At 41.9% G+C, this 18846-nt stretch overlaps 2 protein-coding genes across 2 annotated transcripts in view; both read left to right on the top strand.

Annotated features, from left to right (window-relative positions):
* Positions 1-338, top strand: part of LOC106725472 (zinc finger CCHC domain-containing protein 2-like) — a gene marked incomplete at its 5' end in the record, with an annotated part of 927 nt that extends 589 nt beyond the window's left edge. The window contains one exon of the mRNA XM_014536790.1: positions 202-338. Within this exon, the coding sequence (XP_014392276.1) occupies positions 202-338 (137 nt within the window). The remainder of the gene's footprint in view (positions 1-201) is intronic.
* A 447-nt stretch (positions 339-785) lies between these two features.
* Positions 786-18846, top strand: part of ZCCHC14 (zinc finger, CCHC domain containing 14) — a 67305-nt gene continuing 49244 nt past the window's right edge. The window contains exon 1 of the mRNA XM_014536672.1: positions 786-936. Coding sequence (XP_014392158.1) covers positions 862-936 — 75 coding nt within the window. The 5' untranslated portion in view covers positions 786-861. The remainder of the gene's footprint in view (positions 937-18846) is intronic.

Raw genomic sequence — 18846 nt, forward strand, 5'->3', positions numbered from 1 at the left:
AAGGTGCGTGCCCACGCGGGAGGCGGGCCCGGCGCCCCCACCCGCACCGCAAGCCTCCAACCCGCTCCCCAAAACGCCCACCACCAAGCCTCCACCCGAACGGAAAACACTCGCTCCCGAAGCTTTCACTTGAGATCCCAAACCCTCACCTGAACCCTAAACTCATACCTGCACCCCCAAGCTTCCATCCTGGTTCCGCAGCCGCCAACCAAGCTTTCACTCCGCGTTTGTATCCCAAGCCTCCACCCTGTACCCTATGCCCTCACTCCAAGCCCCTGCCACCACTTCCACCCGCAAATCCTGCACCCCAAGACCGGCCGGGTACCTCGCGCCCTTGAGGCTGTTGCACCCGTCCATCTCGCCCGGGTTAGTCGGGGAAGTATGGGAGGACGCACTCACGGCTCCCTTAGAGGGACAGATAACCCCAGTCAGAGGTTGCGGCCTCAGTTACATGGTTTCTCCAAATCTGATGTTTATTACTAGAAAAGGAAGCCGTATGAGATAGAGAAGGCTCTAGGCCAGTGGTTCTCAACCTTCTTAATGCTGCGACCCTTTAATACAGTTCCTCATGTTGTGGTGACCCCCAACCATAAAAGTATTTTCGTTGCTACTTCATAACTGTAATTTTGCTACTGTTATGAATCGTCATGTAAATATCTGATATGCAGGATGTGTTTTCATTGTTACAAATTGAACATAATTAAAGCATAGTGATTAATCACAAAAACAATATGTAATTATGTATGTGTTTTCCGATGGTCTTAGGCGACCCCTATGAAAGGGTCGTTTGGCCCCCAAAGGGGTCGCGACCCACAGGTTGAGAACCGCTGCTCTAGGCCTTCACAGACATTCGCGGGTGTCATGTGGCGCCCCAGGCCTGGTTGTGGGTTTCCCCTAAGTGGGCAGGTGTCGCCGCTGGAGCGGTCAGATGGGCAGGTGGGACCGCGGAGTGGGCACGCGTGTGTGAGCGCATGTATACATGTATTAGTGTGCTTGTGAGTGCATGTATAGCACTGATGAATGTGTATGCTTATGCATATGTGTCAATATGTGTGTATGAACTTATGAATGCACATCCATATCTGTGTTTATGTTTGTGTTTAACAGACAGTTGCATGTGAAACAGTTATTTCTCAATGTGAAACAAATCCCAGGCTTGGAGCCCGAGCGTGTTGAGGGTATCAGTCTCCTAAGGAATGCTAGGTTAAGTTAAAGATCTCCAGTCTCCAAATTAAACAGGAAGGGTATCATGGTCATCCACTTAGAAATGTGAACTTTTGTTTAAATGTTTCAAAACTATGTAACCAAAGTGTTTGGGGCTCAAACTTGTTTTTTATGGCCCCTTGAGACCCAATGCCAAAATTGTGCTCCGAGGGGGGGAAAAGCATTTTCTTTGACCAAGTGTGTTGTATTTAGATTACACACTGACTTTGGGAAGCAAGAGATTGCAGTCAAAGACCAGTACGTTAGTGCTGAATATCTTTCTTTGACAGTGCCTAAGCTCTTTTAAGTTAAATGTTTGATACTCTCTGGTTTGCTGCTGGTGGTTTTAAGTTCTCTTTCAAACCTGAATTGTGGCTTTTCTTCTTTAATGTCTTCCTGTAAGAAGTGGTTGTGGTCCCTGCATTGGTTTTAATCTATGTCCTATCTTTTCTTGGTGACATTGATATCCGAGACCGTGGTTTTCTTTTTAAATGTGTGTTCAGATCCCACCCATATTGTGCACTGGGCAGAAAAATGTTATTCCGCTACGACAAAGGCTGGGTCCCAGGGAATGTGGTGGTCTGTAGGGAGTTCAGTAAGCTTTGGGGTGCCAGTGGACTATCGCCTGTTCATGGGATTTCAGTCCCCTAAGGCCAGCTTCATGTGCTGTTAGTCTTCAGGTTAAATGCAACACACTGAGAATGTCTATGGCCGTGAGTCCAGTCTTGTTCAGCTCTTAAAGGGTGTCTTTTGTGTGTGCAGATGCATCATCACATTATTAAAAGCAGAAGATAGTGGTCATTATTTTGGTGGGGAGTAAGCTAAAAGCTAGAACAAAAATGCCATTTATAATAGAGCCTTTCTGTCAAGCCAGAAATCTGTCAAGCCAGATGTGATGAAGGGGCTAATCTACCCCCCACCCTTCCTATCCAAATGGGCACTGAATGGACCAACTATGTGACCTTGGCCAGAGTCCTCCCTCCTCCGGTGTTTCCCTATTGCAAGGCAAGTTACCTGCCTCATGGACTTGTTTGGAGGGTCACATGACGTCACATGTGAAGTGCCCAGCAGATGTGCAGTGAGGGCTTCCTTCTGTCTTCTCTGGCTTTTTATAGAGGGATGCTAACTTGAGCAGGGCACATTGTTATAGAGTAAAATGTTTGTCTCGCAGTGTTTTCAAAATTGATTTTTGGATAGTTACTTGGAGCTGACAGTTTTTTTGTTCACCCTTGGGAAATTGGAGAATTCTGCCTGTCCCTTATTAATGAGGTTAGAAGCCCTGGCCTGGTAGCTCAGTTGGCTAGAGTGTTGTCCCAATAAGCCAAGGTTTCGGGTTCAATCCCAGTCAGGGCATATATAAGAATTAATCAGTGAGTGCATAAATGAGTGGAACAACAAATTGATGTTTCTCTCTCTCTCTCAAAAAATCAATAAATAGAAAATTAAAAATAATAATGAGTAACCTTGGTGCCATTGCTTCCATATTTCCAAAAAAATGGTATCTAGTTTTCTCTATATCCCTATGCCACTCCTAAAGTAATTTCAGTCACATTCATTGAACTTTCTGTTCCTTTGCTGCTTTAAATTTAATGCCTGACATGGATAAACGCTTCTGTTGCTTGGAGTAGGCAACTCGTGAAATCTAGCCTTTAAGCATTTTGCTGCCTTTGTTTCTCTAAATCTAACATTTAGTGTAATCCTAGAAAAGCAGCCCCATTAAAGCTCTGTTTGTATTTCTTTTGTAAGCTGTTGTATTTTGTTTTAAACTCTGAGCCTAGAAACTTTGTGTTTCTCTCTTAGAGATAAAGATTTTAACTGCTTCATTCTTTATCCTAAGGTAATACTTCTTTTAACTATATTTTTTGATATGTATAGGCATTATTTACATTTGCTTCTTCAAGCCCTTACTATGTTATTTCAAAATTCTTACTGCTCAGAGGACTTGTAGAAATTTAAAAGTGTAAGGAATGTAAAATAGACATTTTTACTTTCAGAAAGAAAAGAATTCATAGCGGTAGAGCTGGTGATTGATTGCAGTAGCTTTACTGTACTCAGTAGCTGACAAGTGCTGTAGGTGTGCTGTTCCTTAAGGCACGATGGAAAATGGTGATAATGGTTGGTTTGGACTTAACACTACCTCTGTCTTCCCATTTTATGTAAATATAAAGCCATAGTTTTGGAAAAAGCTAGCCTTTACGGTCTTTTCTCTATGTAAATGATAATGTGCTGTGGTATATACTTACTTTTAAAAAATAATGGCTTTCTTGAGGTTTAACCCATATAACATAAAATTGACCCCTTTAGAGTATACAGTTCATTGGTTTTCAGTACATTTAGAAAATTGTGCCCCCCCCCCACCTTTGTGTTTCAGAATCCTTGTTGTAGAGATCATACTGGAACTACTTACTGAGATTGATTTTTTTAAAGGAAGAATTGAAACGATGATTTTAAAGTGCTTAGTGCAGGAGTGTGGTGGGTAGTAGTCTTCCTTTGGGTTTCTTACCGTTTCCCAGCCATCTAGGTTCATTCCCCTCTTTGTTGCTTGTAGAACCTTCTAGAGAGACTCTGTGTATTAACAAATAGATCACTGTTGTCTTACTCCCCACATGGTCTATGTCCCTTTTTCTTGGTAGTCTTTCCTGATGAGCATTCCTTGTCAGTTCATAGCCCAGCGGTTCTCAACCTGTGGGTCGCGACCCCTTTGGCGGTCAAACGACCCTTTCACAGGGGTCGCCTAAGACCATCCTGCATATCAGATATTTACATTACGATTCATAACAGTAGCAACATTACAGTTACGAAGTAGCAACGAAAATAATTTTATGGTTGGGTCACAACATGAGGAACTATATTTAAAGGGCCAGAAGGTTGAGAAACACTGTCATAGCGCTTCTTCGTTGTACTAGTAGCTTATGGCTGCCCTGTACGAATGTGCTATTTAATCAGTCCCTATTGATGGACATTTTGTTCCCTCTTTACCATTACAGACAACTTGGTGTCTTTGACATATTATGTATGTGTCATCTACATACAACAAACAACATGCATGGCTTTCACATTTCAGTCAGTAAGTGTATCTATAGAACAGAAACCTGGAAGCAGGATTGTTGCTGGGTGAAGTGGTCTGTACTGTAATTACTTTAGATCTTGCTGAGATCATCTACCTTTTGGAATTCCTACAGCAATGTGAGTGCCTGTTCCTATACCTTCAACTAGTATGAAGAGTCAGCACCCCCTGATCCCTTCCCCAGATTTTTGCCATTTGGTTGGGTGAGAAGCACATCTCAGTGTAGTGTAATTTTATTTTACTTTTGGCAAGCTCTTCATAACCTCTACCCATCTCTGTTGGATTGTTGATCTTTTCTTTATTGTTTTTTAGGAGTTCTTTAAGTTTCAAGGAAATTGTGCTTTTGTCTTTAGAAGTTGCAAATATTTGTTTTCCAGGTTTTTTTCCTTTTCATTTGGACTTTACCATGCAGTTTTAAAAATATATACATATATATTTATCAGTCTGTATGGCTTCTGGGTTTTGTGTCATGAGAAATGCTTTATACATTATGCATTGCACATATTATTATACATATGCATTATACATTATACAGACATTCCCTGTGATTTCTTCTGGTATAGAACTTGTGCGGTTTCTCATTTTACATTTAACAGATCCGTCTGGAATTTATTATGGTGTAAGGTACAAAGCTAGATTTATATTTCCAGATGACAACCCATTTGCCCTAGTGTCATTTGTTGAATAATCCATCTTTTCCCTCCAGATTTGAAATAACTTTTATCATTTGCTGCATTTCCCATATATATTTGGGTTTGCTTCTAGACTATATTTGGTTTCATTGATGTTTTTATCTGGATGACTAATTTGTCAGTTTCATTGGGTACTTTTCAGTTATCTGTTTTATCTCTCATTTGTTCTGTGGATTCTCCACACCTAGGTGAAATTCCTAGGAGACTGTGTATTTTTTTAAAAAACATATATGGCTGCAGAGGTGCCTCCCCCAGAGTCTGGCTTAACGGAGTCTGGACATGGCCTGGGCAGCCCACTGAGAGCCGTCATTAGTCCTCTGGCACCGCTGATTTTTCTCCTTTTTGATGATGGTATTCCTCAGACTCCTCTCCTTCTTTCCCTTCTCTTTTTACTTTATAATGTCACTGATGAATCCAAAACCTGTATTCCAGCTTGGAGTTTCCAGGTAACTCAGTCTGTCCAAAGGTGAGTTCCTCTGTCCCCATACTGGACCACTCTACCCTTGTTCCCAACCTTCCCCCCATCAAGAAGCCTATGCCTTTCATAGATAGTTTGCCTGCCTTCTTATCCCTCCAACCAGCTTGTTTCCAAGCCCTAAACATCCTTCTAGATTTGTTTTCCATCAACACAGCCACAGCCCAGGTCACTGTTCTCCCTGTCTATCTGCCTGTCCTTCTCTCTCCTTCTCTTTCAACCTGTCCCCACCACACTTAGCATGATGGTTGCACATATGGCACACTTCTGTGTAGGTGGACTCAGATGTTGGGCTATTTGCCAGGAAGCCAGGGAATAGATAAAATTAGTCTTCAGGGAACAAGCACAACCCTAGCCTCATGTAACTCCACTCTCCCCTGAGTCAAGAACGCATGCTGGAATGCAAGTGAGTGATGATCTCCTTTTAGAATTAAGCTGATGTCATTGTTTAAAGTCGACAAGAGAAAACTTTGTAGCTGCTCTATTTCATTTTTAATTAAACTACTCAGAAACATTGGTACTTCAGCAATTTTTAAAAAATAACTGCGCAGTCCTGGCTGGTTTAACTCGGTGGTTAGAGTGCCGGCCCACGGACCAAAGGGTGGTGAGTTCCATTCCCAGTCAAGGGCATGTACCTTGTCTCTCTCACTTCGCTGTTTCTCTTTTCACTCTCGCTCCTCCTCCTCCCTCCCTCCCTCTGTCTCTAGAAATCAATGGAAAAAGTATCCTCAGGTGAGGATTAAAATGAAAGAAAGAACTGCGACATAACCTAACTTCTGACCTACTGTAGCACCTCGTAGTCTCCCTGACCTAGATAGATCTAGTCTACTATAACAACTAGTCTCCCTGGGCCCACTCTTAGCCTCTAACAACAGTTCCCACATTGTTACTGGAATGGCCTTGGTAAGGTGCCTGTAGGTTTCTTATTTTCTGGTGTGCAATTCTTAGCATGGTATTTTGTAGCCTTTGTGATGTATCCATTGCCTGTCTATACTCACCGCTTTCTATACTTGTAGTTCCTCATATGTACATGTTTTGCCTTTCTCCTGAGCCTTTACAGATGCTGTTCTCTTAGATGGGACACCAGATAGCTACCTGAGGCACCCCAGCCCTGACTTCTTGGCTCATATATACCAAGCCTTCTGTTGCTGCCTTTTGTCCTAGAACTTAGCATACTGTATTGTAATAGTTTCATTTAAATTTTCATCACCAAACTTTGACTTACCAGAGGGCAGAGCTTGTCTTTCTCTTTCAATCCCAGGGCTAGTGGTCCCTGCTACCCAATAGGGCTGTGTTCCGAGCATCTGTGAACACCTAATGGGTGGGAGGTATTGGTTGTTTATGAGAGGCCATCCGAGTGAAAGCAGTTTTTCCCCTAGTGCTTTTTCTCTTTTTGTTTTGTTAATCCTCACCAGAGGATATTTTTTCCATTGATTTTTAGACAGAGTGGAAGGGAGAGGGGGAGGCAGAGAGAGAAACTTTGATGTGAAAGAGACACATAGATTGGTTGCCTCCTGCATGGGGATCGAGCCTACAACAGAGGTACATGCCCCTGACCGTAATCAAACATGGGACCCTTCAGTCCATGGACCGATGCTCCAACCACTGGGCTAACTGGCTGGGCCTCAGTGCTTTTTTCTAGGCCCTAGTAGTGATACTTATTACCACCTCGGGCTTTTCCTTTATTCAATGGCCATTTCTCTGATGCATTTCATAGCTGTAGATTCTAGTGAATTTTTTGTTGTTAAACCTGAGGATATTTTTCCATTGACTTTTAGAGAGAGTGGAAGGGAGAGGGAGAGACAGAGAGAGAATCATCGATGTGAGAGAGACACTTTGACTGGTTGCCTCCTGCGCACACCTTAACCATGGCTGGCCTGTAACCGAGGAACATGCCCTTGACCGGAATCAAACCAGGAACCCTTCGGTCCAAGGGCTGAGGCTCTATCCACTGAGCCAAACCAGCTAGGGCAATGTGAATTTTAACATGGTATATTACTTTCTTATTTTTCAAAAGCTGGCATGCAAAAGCTTTCATTGGGAGAAATTCTCTGAACATGATAGCTGGCTTTATGTTATCCCATGACAAAACCAAGTTTTATGGACAAGTACACAGAGAGCTGGGGAAGGGCATATGGTCTGATGCTATAGTAGACTGTCTCCCTTACTATCAATGTGGGTTAGGAGTAGTGGTTGTAGTTCTAAAAGTAAGACTGTTGCCCTAACCGGTTTGGCTCAGTGGATAGAGCGTCAGCCTGCGGACTCAAGGGTCCCAGGTTCGATTCTGGTCAAGGGCATGTACCTTGGTTGCAGGCACATCCCCAGTAGGGAGTGTGCAGGAGGCAGCTGATCGATGTTTCTCTCTCATCGATGTTTCTAACTCTCTATCTCTCCCCCTTCCTCTCTGTAGGAGATCAATAAAATATATTTAAAAAAAATAAAATAAAAAATAAAAGTAAGACTGTTTTTAATTTATTCCTTTAATGTGTAAAAAATTATAAATTTTGGTAAGCCTAGATATTTTAGTTTGCTATAGAATGGCAATACACTGAACAACTGTTAATCAGCCCAATTGAAGTTTAGTTTATATTTCTTTTACACTTTTATAAACTGTGACATCAGATTAACTCTAGGAAGGGAGCATTATAGAGTTATCTCCTAATTATTTGGGACTTATACATAAAAGCTTCAATATATTTATTAGGAAGAAATTGTTTTATTCTTGGGTTTCTTACTGATTCACAGTCTATCTAATTAAAACATGTATATGTAGGAACTGCTTCTGGAAATATTAAAGTCTTGACTAGAAAAAATAACTTTGAAAAAGGAAGAAAACCTGTGGGGAAGAGAAACAATCCCCTTCTCTCTATTGGACATTTTAATAATATGTAAAAGTTTGGGAATAATGCTAACTACCTAGCTATAATAAAGTTAATAAAATTGATGAGTTACTTTGCATGTACCCAGTATTGAAGTTGTGTGAGAAGCACTGTGTGATGTGTGTACTCTACCTGGACACAAGTATCAGAATACTACTCCTAACTTAAATATTACCTGTGGAAGTATTATTCTTGTGACTCTAGCTTCCTGATTATTTTCCTTTATGGGGACTGTTGCAAGATGTGGTGTTTCTGAGAACTATTACTTGTGTGGGATTTTTTTTCTTTATTTTAAAGACTGGGTTTGAAGCTCATGAACCAGTGTACTATTAATATTTGTATTGGGGAGGCTAATTTAGCAATCAAAAGGATTTTTTCTTTTAGAATAAATAATAAAGTACAAAACAGGTAGTCAAAAAGAGGGAATGATGCCAATGATAGATAACATTTCAAATATTTACTATGTGCAAGGCACTGCTCTAAGTGCTTCGAATGTATTTATTCAATCCTCATAACAACTCAGTGAGTGAGGTTCTATTTTTGTCCCTGTCTTTTAGCAGTGACAGAACAGACACAGAGAGGTTAAGTAAGTAATTTGCCAAAGGTGACATTTATAAGTGGCTATTTTTATTATGTGAAGCCAAAATTACATTTAAAAATATTTTTTTCTACGTCATCAAAAGTGAGAGGAGAAACCTTAAGAATATGAAATGAGAAGAAAAAGGGAGGCCGAAATTGTGTGTCACTTGTAGAAGTAGGAAGTGTGACGTCATTCGCAGCTTTTGTTTGCACTGCCAGTGCCCAGCTACCACTGGGCCTGCTGCTGATTTCTTGTTTCAAATCTACTCTTTATAACATAAATTAATCTCCCTACCCCCCACCACCAATTGTTCATTTTTATTCGTTCAATGACCTTTAGTTGATAATCCTCAGTACTAAGCTCTCTCTATTTTTTTTAAATTTGAAGTTAAAACAAATTTTGTGAAATACATATATTTTAAATGTACCATTTGAGTTTTGGTAAATGCATAAACCTGCGTAACCAAACCACTATAAAGATATAGAACATCATTGTTACCCCAGAAAATTGCCTCATACCATTTTCTGGTCAGTTCCCACTTTCACCACCACTAACTCCCCTCTTCCCAACCCTCTATCTTTTTTCTATTTTTTTTTCTTCTGTTCTAGTTTCCCCCCACCATTGATTAGTTTTGCCTATTCTAGCACTTCATTGAAGTGGAATCATAGAATTTTGTTCTAGCTACTGGCTTGCCTTCTCTCTTGATGTACCGCTTCACCTAAAATGTAAGAATCTTAACAATTGTATTGTAACCATTTACCTTCTCTGTCCTTCATGCTGTGTTTATCATATGTATTCTACATATGCTATAAACCCCATAGTATATTATTTCTTGCTTTAATATGAATGCAATTTTTTTTAAATTAAGGAGAAAGGTAATTTTTTATTTTTGCCCTCATATTTACCATTCCCAGTGCTTTTCATTCCTCCCTTAAGACCCAGTTTGTTACCATATTCCTTCAGTCTGGAAAACTTTTTCAGCACTTTTTGGAGTGCAGGTCTGTTGGCAAGAAATTCTCTTAATTTTCTTTTCATCAAAAAACTAGAGGCCCAGTGCACAAAATTCATGCACGGGGGGAGGGGAGGGGTCCCTCAGCCCGGAGCTGCACCCTCTCTAATCCGGGACCCCTTGGGGGATGTCTAACTGCCGGTTCGGACATCCCTCTTGCAATCCGGGACCACTGGCTCCTAACCACTTGCCTGCCTGATCACCCCTAACCACCTCTGCCTGCCAGCCTGGTGCCCCTAACTGCTCCCCTGCATGCCTGATTGCCCCTAACCGCCTCTGCCTGCCAGCCTGATCGCCCCTAACTGCCTCTGCCTGCCGGCCTGATCGCCCCTTAACTGCTCCCCCCACCAGCCTGATCGCCCCCTAATTGCTCCCCCACTGCTGGCCTGATCGCCCCTAACTGCCCTCCCCTATGGGCCTGATCACCCCTAACTGCCCTCCGCTGCCGGCCTGATCACCCCTAACCGCCTCTGCCTCAGCCCCCGTCACCGTGGCTTTGTCCAGAAGGATGTCTGGAAGATGTCTAATTAGCATATTACCCTTTTATTAGTATAGACTAGAGGCCTGGTGCATGACATTCATGCACTAGGGCAGGGGTCCTCAAACTTTTTAAACAGGGGGCCAGTTCACTGTCCCTCAGACCGTTGGAGGGCCAGACTATAGTTTAAAAAAAAACTATGAACAAATTCCTATGCACACTGCACATATCTTATTTTGAAGTAAAAAAACAAAACGGGAACAAATACAATATTTGTATTTGCATGTGGCCCGCGGCCCGTAGTTTGAGGACCCCTGCACTAGGGGATTCCTCAGCCCGGCCTGTGCCTTCTTGCAGTCTGGGACCCCTCAGGGGATGTCTGCCTGCTGGCTTAGGGACCCCCAGTGCACAAATGTCGGGGAGCGGGCCTAAGCTGGCAGGCAGACATCCCCTGAGGGGTCTTTAGCGCTGCCAGGGAGGCGGGAGAGGCTCCTGCCACTGCTGCTGCACTCACCAGCTGTGAGCCCAGCTTCTGGCTGAGCAGCACTCCCCCTGTGGGAGCGTACGGACCACCAGGGGACAGCTCCATTGAGCGTCTGCCCCCTGGTAGTCAGTGCGCATCATAGAGACCGGTCTTCCATCATTCAGTCTATTTGCGTATTAGGGTTTTATTATATAGGACTAGAGGCCCAGTGCATGAAATTTGTGCACGGGGGCGGGGTCCCTCAGCCTGGCCTGCACCCTCTCTAATCTGAGACCCCTCGGGAAATGTCCGACTGCCTCTCGCAATCCGGGACCGCTGGCTCCTAACTGTTTGCCTGCCTGCCTGCCTGCCTGATCGTCCCTAACCCCTCTGCCTGCCTGCCTGATCGCCTGTAACTGCTCCCCTGCTGGCCTGATCACCCCTAACCGCCTCTGCCTTGCTTCGCACCCGGGACCCAGGATTCCCTCCTCCAGCCAGTCGCAGGCACCCGGGACCTGGGCTTCCCTCTCTCTGGTCAGCTGCAGGCACCCAGGCCCCAGGCTGGCTGCAGCCACAGGCGCCTGGGACCGTGGGGCATGCAGCTTGTCCCTATCCCAGGCTGCAGGCACTTGTCCTTCTCCTGGGTCGCAGGCACAGGCGCAGCTGCTGGCGCCCGGGACCGCGGGGTGTGTGGCTTGTCCCTCTCCCGGGCCATAGCCTGGCTGGTCCCCATTCCTCTCTCACGAGCTCATTTGTGCCTGGCTGGTCCCCATTCCTCTCTCCCTAGTGTAGAGTGTCTGAGCCATAGCTCATTTGTGCCTGGCTGGTCCCCATTCCTCTCTCCCCAGGAGTGTCTGAGCTGTGACGGCATGAGGGTGTGATGACCATTTGCATATTAGCTCTTTATTATATAGGATAGACTAGAGGCCTGATGCATGAAATTTGTGCAAGAGTAAGCCTTCCTTCCCCTGGCTGCTGGCACCGGCTTCCCTCCGGGACCCGGGCTTCCCTCCAGCCGCTGGCAGGCACCTGGGACCCAGGCTTCCCCCGCAGCCCTGGCTTCGTCCAGAAGGTCATCCAGAAGGACGTCCGGTCTAATTAGCATATTACGCTTTTATTATTGTAGATAGATGTTTTGCTTTTGCCTTGTTAAAGGGTTTTTAGGATTCTGTTGTCAGTTTTTTTTTCAGCTGGAGTCCCAGAAGGAAAGAGATATTGGGACAGGAAAAACTATGGAGAAATTACTTCTTAAATTAGTTAAAGAAGTTGTGACACTGTCTTCTGGCCATCATTTGTTTTGCTGTTCCGCTGTATCCAAAATGCTGTTTTTCTCTGGCTGGTTTCAAGATTGTCTCTGTGTCTTGGAATTGGAGCAGCTTGACTATGATCTGTTCAAGTGTTGTGTGTGTGTGTGTGTGTGTGTGTGTGTGTGTGTGTGTATGTGTTTAATTGCCTTTGAATTTGTTTGTCAACAAATCATATAGGTCTCAGGTACACAGTTCCACAACATACCACCCTTATATTACACTGTATGCTCACCATACCAAGTTGAATCTCCTTCCATTATCATTTATACCCCCTTTACCAAGTGTTGTTTTTAATTTATCTTGTTCAATGTTCTCTGAACTTAATGGATTTGTTAAATTTGTCTCTTTCCAAATTTGGGGAAATCTCATCCATAATTTCTCCAGACTCCAGCTGCAGGTATATTAAACCTTTTGATATTATTCCACAGGTCCTGGAAGCTTTGTTCATTTCCCCCCCTCAAATCTTTCTTTGTTTTTCAGATTGGATACTTTCTGTTGATCTGTATTGAAATTCATTGTCTTTTCTTAATTGCACACTGTTCAGGGGATTTTTTTTTTTTAGTTCAGAAATATAATTTTTCATTTTAGAATTTCCATTTTAAATTTTTTAAAATTATTATTATTTTAAGACTTTTTAAAAAGCAGTTTTAGGTTTACACAAAGATTAAACATTAAAATCACCCGAAGTCCACAATTTACATTAGAGTTTACTTTCAGTGTTGAACATTCTGTGGGTCTGGACAAATGTGTAAGGACATGTATCCACCATTATAGTATCCTCCAGTGTATTTTCACTGTCCTTAAAACCCTCTGCTCTGCTTATTTACCCTGCCCCTTCCCCAACCCCATGCAGTCACTGATCTTTTTAGTGTCTCCATAGTGTTGTCTTTTCCAGAATGTGACATAGAGTCATATAGTGTGTGTAGCCTTTCACATCAGCTTCTTTCACCTGGTAGTATGCATTTAAGGTTCCTCCATGTCTTTTCATGGCTTGACACCTCATTTCTTTTTATCACTGATAATATTACATATCACTGGATAATGTGTGCACTCTGGACGTGCACAGTTCATTATCCATTCACCCATTGAAGGACATCTTGGTTCCTTCCTGAATTTCCTTTTTAAAATCATTTGTGTCCTTCTGGTTTGTACATTGTGAGCATATTTTCCTTTCTTGAGCTTCCTTATGACAGCCACTTAATATTTGAGCTTCCTTATACTAGCCACTTAATACTTCCTGTGATTCCAGCATGTGACTCATTTTGTGCTTGGTCTCCCTTTTTTCTTTGTATGGGTCATGTTTTAATTTGTTTACTGGTACATGTCTAGTAATTACAGATTACTTCTTGGATTTTGTGAATGAGACATTGCAGAAACTCTGGATTTTGTTATGTCCTCCTGAAGAGTATTGATGATGATTTGTTTGTTTAGCTGGCAGTAAATATGGCTGGACTGCAACTCTGGGACTCTCTTCCCTGTGTTGATCAGCAGCTGCAATCTCTGTTCAGTTGTTTGGTCTTAGCTTGGCTTCTTGGAGCCTGCCCCAGGCAAGCCTGTTTCAGGGCTCTCAGAGATGTGGGCAGAATTTGTATGCAGAATTTGGTGTTCCCCTTCCCAGGTGCTCTCCTTTCTTGGGTTTCCCCCTCATTTTCCAGCCACAGTAATCTACCAGAATTCTGATCTCTGGTTTTTCAAGTCAGTAAGATTGAGGTTCTGTCTGAGCTTCAGCTGTTCCTTTTTCTCATGGGACTGGGCCTGCAGAATATGATACTCACCCAGTGCAAATCTCTTTTTCCAAGTGTAGACCTCCCTCTTATTTCTGCCTGCTTTTGGTTGTGTTCACTTTATTATTTTTTATACTTTGTCCAGAGTTTATAGTTATCTGCATGAAGGTTGGTCTGACTATTCAACCATTATTGAAAGTAGGATCATCTGCATTTAATATCATCCACGTGTTATATAAATATTGAACATGTGTTCCAGGAAGGATTAATTTTCTCATGAAGTGTAGCTGTGAAGGAGGGTTTTACATAGACTGTTACATTTGTCATTATAAAGATTAAGGTCCTGTTTAGAGGAGAAGAAATGACCTGGCCTAGTGTCTTGAAATTAGAGGGTCGTTTGGAGAATGTGAGAATGATTTTAATGTTCTGGAACTTTGTAGGTGCTAAATAACTGAACAGAGAATCAGGTGTGTGGATGAACTTGCAGAAGTGTGAAAGGACAGATTTGGGCTCTCTTTTACTTGTAATTGTGGAATTCATTTGAGCAAATACCACTTACCCGTTGAATGCAGACTGGTTATATATGCTAAAGGAGGTAAATCTTACATTTCTTGACCTCAAAGTCTTTTCTTTCTGTTCATTCCAGTTGAACCTTTTCTGGCCTGATTTTTCCCTACATAGCTGGCCATAAAAGAGATTTGGTTTCTGACTCTGAGCAGCTTTGCCTTGCTTATAATAGGCATCCAGGCAAGACTCATTGAATGGAATTTGTGGCTCCTATAGAAATAAAACCCAAGGGCCTATTTCACTGATACTTTCTGGACCTTTGATGCTTCCCACACATTTCTAGTTTATTTCAGTGCCTGATCTTCCCCTGGTGGTTCCCTAAATGTTCTGCAACTGAATTTATATCATGACTAGTACCCCACAGGGATCAGGAAGCAACCATTTTAAAGTGCTAACTGCTTTGAATGGTTCATCTCAGACAATTGAATATTATATTGGGAACTGAAATGGTCATTATAGCGTAGTTTACTTATTATGATTAGACATTGAGCCAGTTTCTCAAAGAAAATGCCAATATTTAAACATATTTCTGGCAGGAAAAGTAACCTACACAAATGCCTCATCTGCCTTCCTTCTGGATGTGACCTTCACAGGATGAAATTCTACCTGAGATTGTGTGGTGGAGAAGCAACTGCAGCCTCTGCATCTGAACTTGTTTTCACTGTTAACCATTTAAAATTCTTTAAAATATATTTTTATTGATTTCAGAGAGAAAGGGGGAGAGAGAGAACGAGAGAGAGAGAGAGAGAGAGAGAGAGAGAGATGGAAACAAAAATGATGAGAGAGAATCATTGATCGGGCTGCCTCCGCATGCCCCACTCTGGGCATCGAGCTCGCAACCTGGGCTTGTGCCCTGACCAGGAATTGAACCGTGACCTCATGGTTCATAGATCAATGTTCAACCATTGAGCACGTGACCAGACACTGTAAATCATTTTTGATATTACATGGTCACATAATTTAAGGTTTTCTTGAATGGGGAGGGATTATCTTCCTGAATGTGTTTTATATTCAAACACAGCGTTGCCTTCAGAGTTTATTTAGGTTGGACTGTTTGTTCCCATATGGCTGTGCCTTTTAAACTTCTTTTAAAAATCGTGCCTTTTAAACTTCTTTTAAAAATCCTTCTGTATGTTTGCTTGCTGTCACTTGTGGCTTCTTATTGCTAACATTGTACCTTTTTCCAGCAACCTTTAATTTCTTTAGGTCCCTCTCCCCACACCTTAAATTTACTGCCTACTATTTGCTCTGCTCTAGGAGACTACACCTAAGCCTGTTGGAATTGTTTAAATAAAGCTCTGAATGAGGGGCTGGGTAGTGTGGCTATTCAGACAAAAGCCTTTCTTGCTATATCCTGCTCCTCAGTTGTGTCATCAACCCGGATAACTGTGACTTTTTATTGAGCACCTGCTATGTGACAGGCTCTGTAAACTTTCCAGGGACTAGACCAGGGGTGGGCAAACTTTTTGACTCGAGGGCCACAATGGGTTCTTAAACTGGACCGGAGGGCCGGAACAAAAGCATGGATGGAGTGTTTGTGTGAACTAATATAAATTCAAAGTAAACATCATTACATAAAAGGGTACGGTCTTTTTTTTTTTTTAGTTTTATTCATTTCAAACGGGCCGGATCCGGCCCGCGGGCCATAGTTTGCCCACGGCTGGACTAGACACTTAAATCCTGTAACAAATGTAGGAAGTTGACTAAGATTCTGTTTTAACGCCATTTTATAGGTTTGCATAGCTTAGGAAGAATTGTCTTTAGTCAACCCAGGACTTTTGCCTCAAATCTATGTTGTTCTGTACTGCAGTCTCCTGAGCAGTAATTCTGGACCCTTCCAGAGCTGTTTGTACCAGGACACAACGCCCCTCCCCAGGTTTTGGTTTAATTGGCCTGCTTTGGGTTGTCCTGGAATCTGAATTTCTAAAAGCTTCAGATGTGCATAATTAGGGTTGGGAATTTCTAGTAGGAGCTGCACTATTCTGCAGGCTGCTTGTGGAAGAACTTTGCTTTATAGTCACATTGCTGGAGCTCAGCTAGTTAAGTCCTTCTTACCTTTTGCTGAGATCTTTGAGCAGTACTGTTTCTGTTTTCTTTTTTTGCGTGGAGAGTTCTAGGGTAAGAAATTTTAAATGGAATGTTTTCACATGGAAAACGGATTTTGGTTAGCATTGGCTTTCACTTGGCCTAAGTCAGCGAATAGCTTTCACTATTAAACTATCTATTTTCTTGTTCTGGTTTTGAGAGACACATAATTACTATTTTAATAAAATGCTTACAAATCACTATTCTTTTTATTTTATGTATTTTTTCCCCATTGAGTTAAAAGTATTTAACAGATGTTATTCTTTCTTATGTAGAGATGGGTTACTTGGAAAACAAATTGAAAATAAATGACTGTCTGTAGACACTTTGGAGTTCATATTTTTACATAAGCGTACCTGGCCCTGTTGCCCCCTTGGCACTCATAAGCTTTAGCCAGGAAGGTCTTTCCACTCAGCTCTTCTTGCCCTTTCTGTTCCTGTGCCTGAAAGGCCTTTCCTGCAGGTCACTTGGTTTGGCTGGCTCCTTTTCCAGTTAGACTTCAACTCTATTATTGTTTGTGGACCACCAGAAATCATGGTTCCCCCCACCCCTTATTTTCTTTGAAATTATTTGTTCTCCCATGAGGCAAGCATCTTTCACATCTTGTAGATGCTGCTCAGCACCTCCCAACAGCCTCTTAATAGCACCCAGCTTGGTAGGGAGATGGTGGACAATTGTTGACATGGTGAGCAGTTTTTCTAAATTCTCATAGTGATGTTCCTCACAGAAAAATTGGAAAACAAAGATTTTTAAATCTCCAGCCATAATAAATACTATTAATATTATGGTGCATTTTCTTTTTTTTCCCAGTGCCTGTTTGTGTATATACACAATTGACATATTATAAATTCTACCTTGTTTCAAAACAGACTCATAGAAACAGAGACCAAAGGGATGATTACCAGAGGGAACAGGGTGGGCAGATGGATGAAAAAAGTGAAAGGGAATATAGTCAATAATATTGTGATAAGTGATATGATTTGCATCTTTGACAGATGATTACTAGAATTAGTGAAGTGATCATATTGTAAAGTATAAAAATGTCAAACCACTATATTGTACACCTGAAATTAATATAATATTGTATACCAACTGTGCTTAATTTTTAAAAAGTAAATAAAAATAAATGACCCAGAAAAAAATTCTACCTTGTTTCACTTATCTAAGTGTGAGCATTCCCCATGTCTTAGGTTTTCTGAAATTATTTAAAAGGCTGCATAATATTTCATCACATGGATGTAAATTTATTTAAGTATTAATCTTGTTGGGTATTTATGCTCATGTTTGTTTTTGCTCTTCTAAAGCTAAGAAGATTCTCCTTGCACACAAACCTTTGTGTCACTGATTATATTCTTAGCATAGATGCCTCCCAGCAGAATTAGTGGATCCGAAGGTACAGATGTAATGACAGTTTGTTACATGTGCCTAATTGCTGTCAAGACAGTTGCACTTGCTAGTTGAGAATGACATTGCTCCCCTCTTAACATTTTATGAGCGCTGACTTTTAAGACATTTTGTCTAACTGTAGTTCAAATAATCAAATCTTTAAGCTGTTGCATGCTAGTTTTAGAATAGGTGATTACTTGTCATGGTAGTGTTTTGTCTTTAGGTGTGTGTTTTTTATTAGAGCAGAAGGGAGAGGGGAGGAGAGAGAGAAATACCGAGGTGGGAGCAAAACATCCATCTGTTGCCTCCTGCACACCCCATACCAGTGATGGAGCCCACAACGCAGGCATGTGCCCTGATTGGAAATCAAACTGGCAACCTTTCCATGCACAAGACAACACCTAACTAACTGAGCCACACCAGCCAGGGCATGGTAAGAGTCCATTTTTAAGTGTAGTGTCAATTTAGAAGAAAAGATACCCTTTTCCCCCAACCCAGATTACAGGGAAGGGGACATCCAAACAGATGTTTGTAGCTCTCCTTGGATTGAATCTGCACCAACTCATAAACCTCTGTAGCTATATGGCTGCTCCTTACTGACCAAATAACCTTGGAGAAATTATGGATGAGCGTCAGTCCTTATTGTTAAAGTGGAGGTAATGATTACTGTAACCATCACATATAGATGCATGTATGTATAAGCATATTGGATAAATGATATAAAAACGATACAAAGTGTGGTTATAATCCTAGTATTTGTCATTATTTTATTCTCCATGTCTCTTATAAAGGAAAGTGTTCACATCTTAGGCATTCAGTGTGCACCCTGCTTTTTATTTTATTTTATTTTATTTTATTTTATTTAAAAAAATATTATAATAAGTATTACAAAGGGTATTACATATGTGTCCTTCCCCCCCGCCCCCCGCCC

Source organism: Myotis brandtii, unplaced genomic scaffold (genome assembly GCF_000412655.1).
Source record: "Myotis brandtii unplaced genomic scaffold, ASM41265v1 scaffold165, whole genome shotgun sequence".
In the NCBI taxonomy this organism is placed as follows: domain Eukaryota; kingdom Metazoa; phylum Chordata; class Mammalia; order Chiroptera; family Vespertilionidae; genus Myotis; species Myotis brandtii.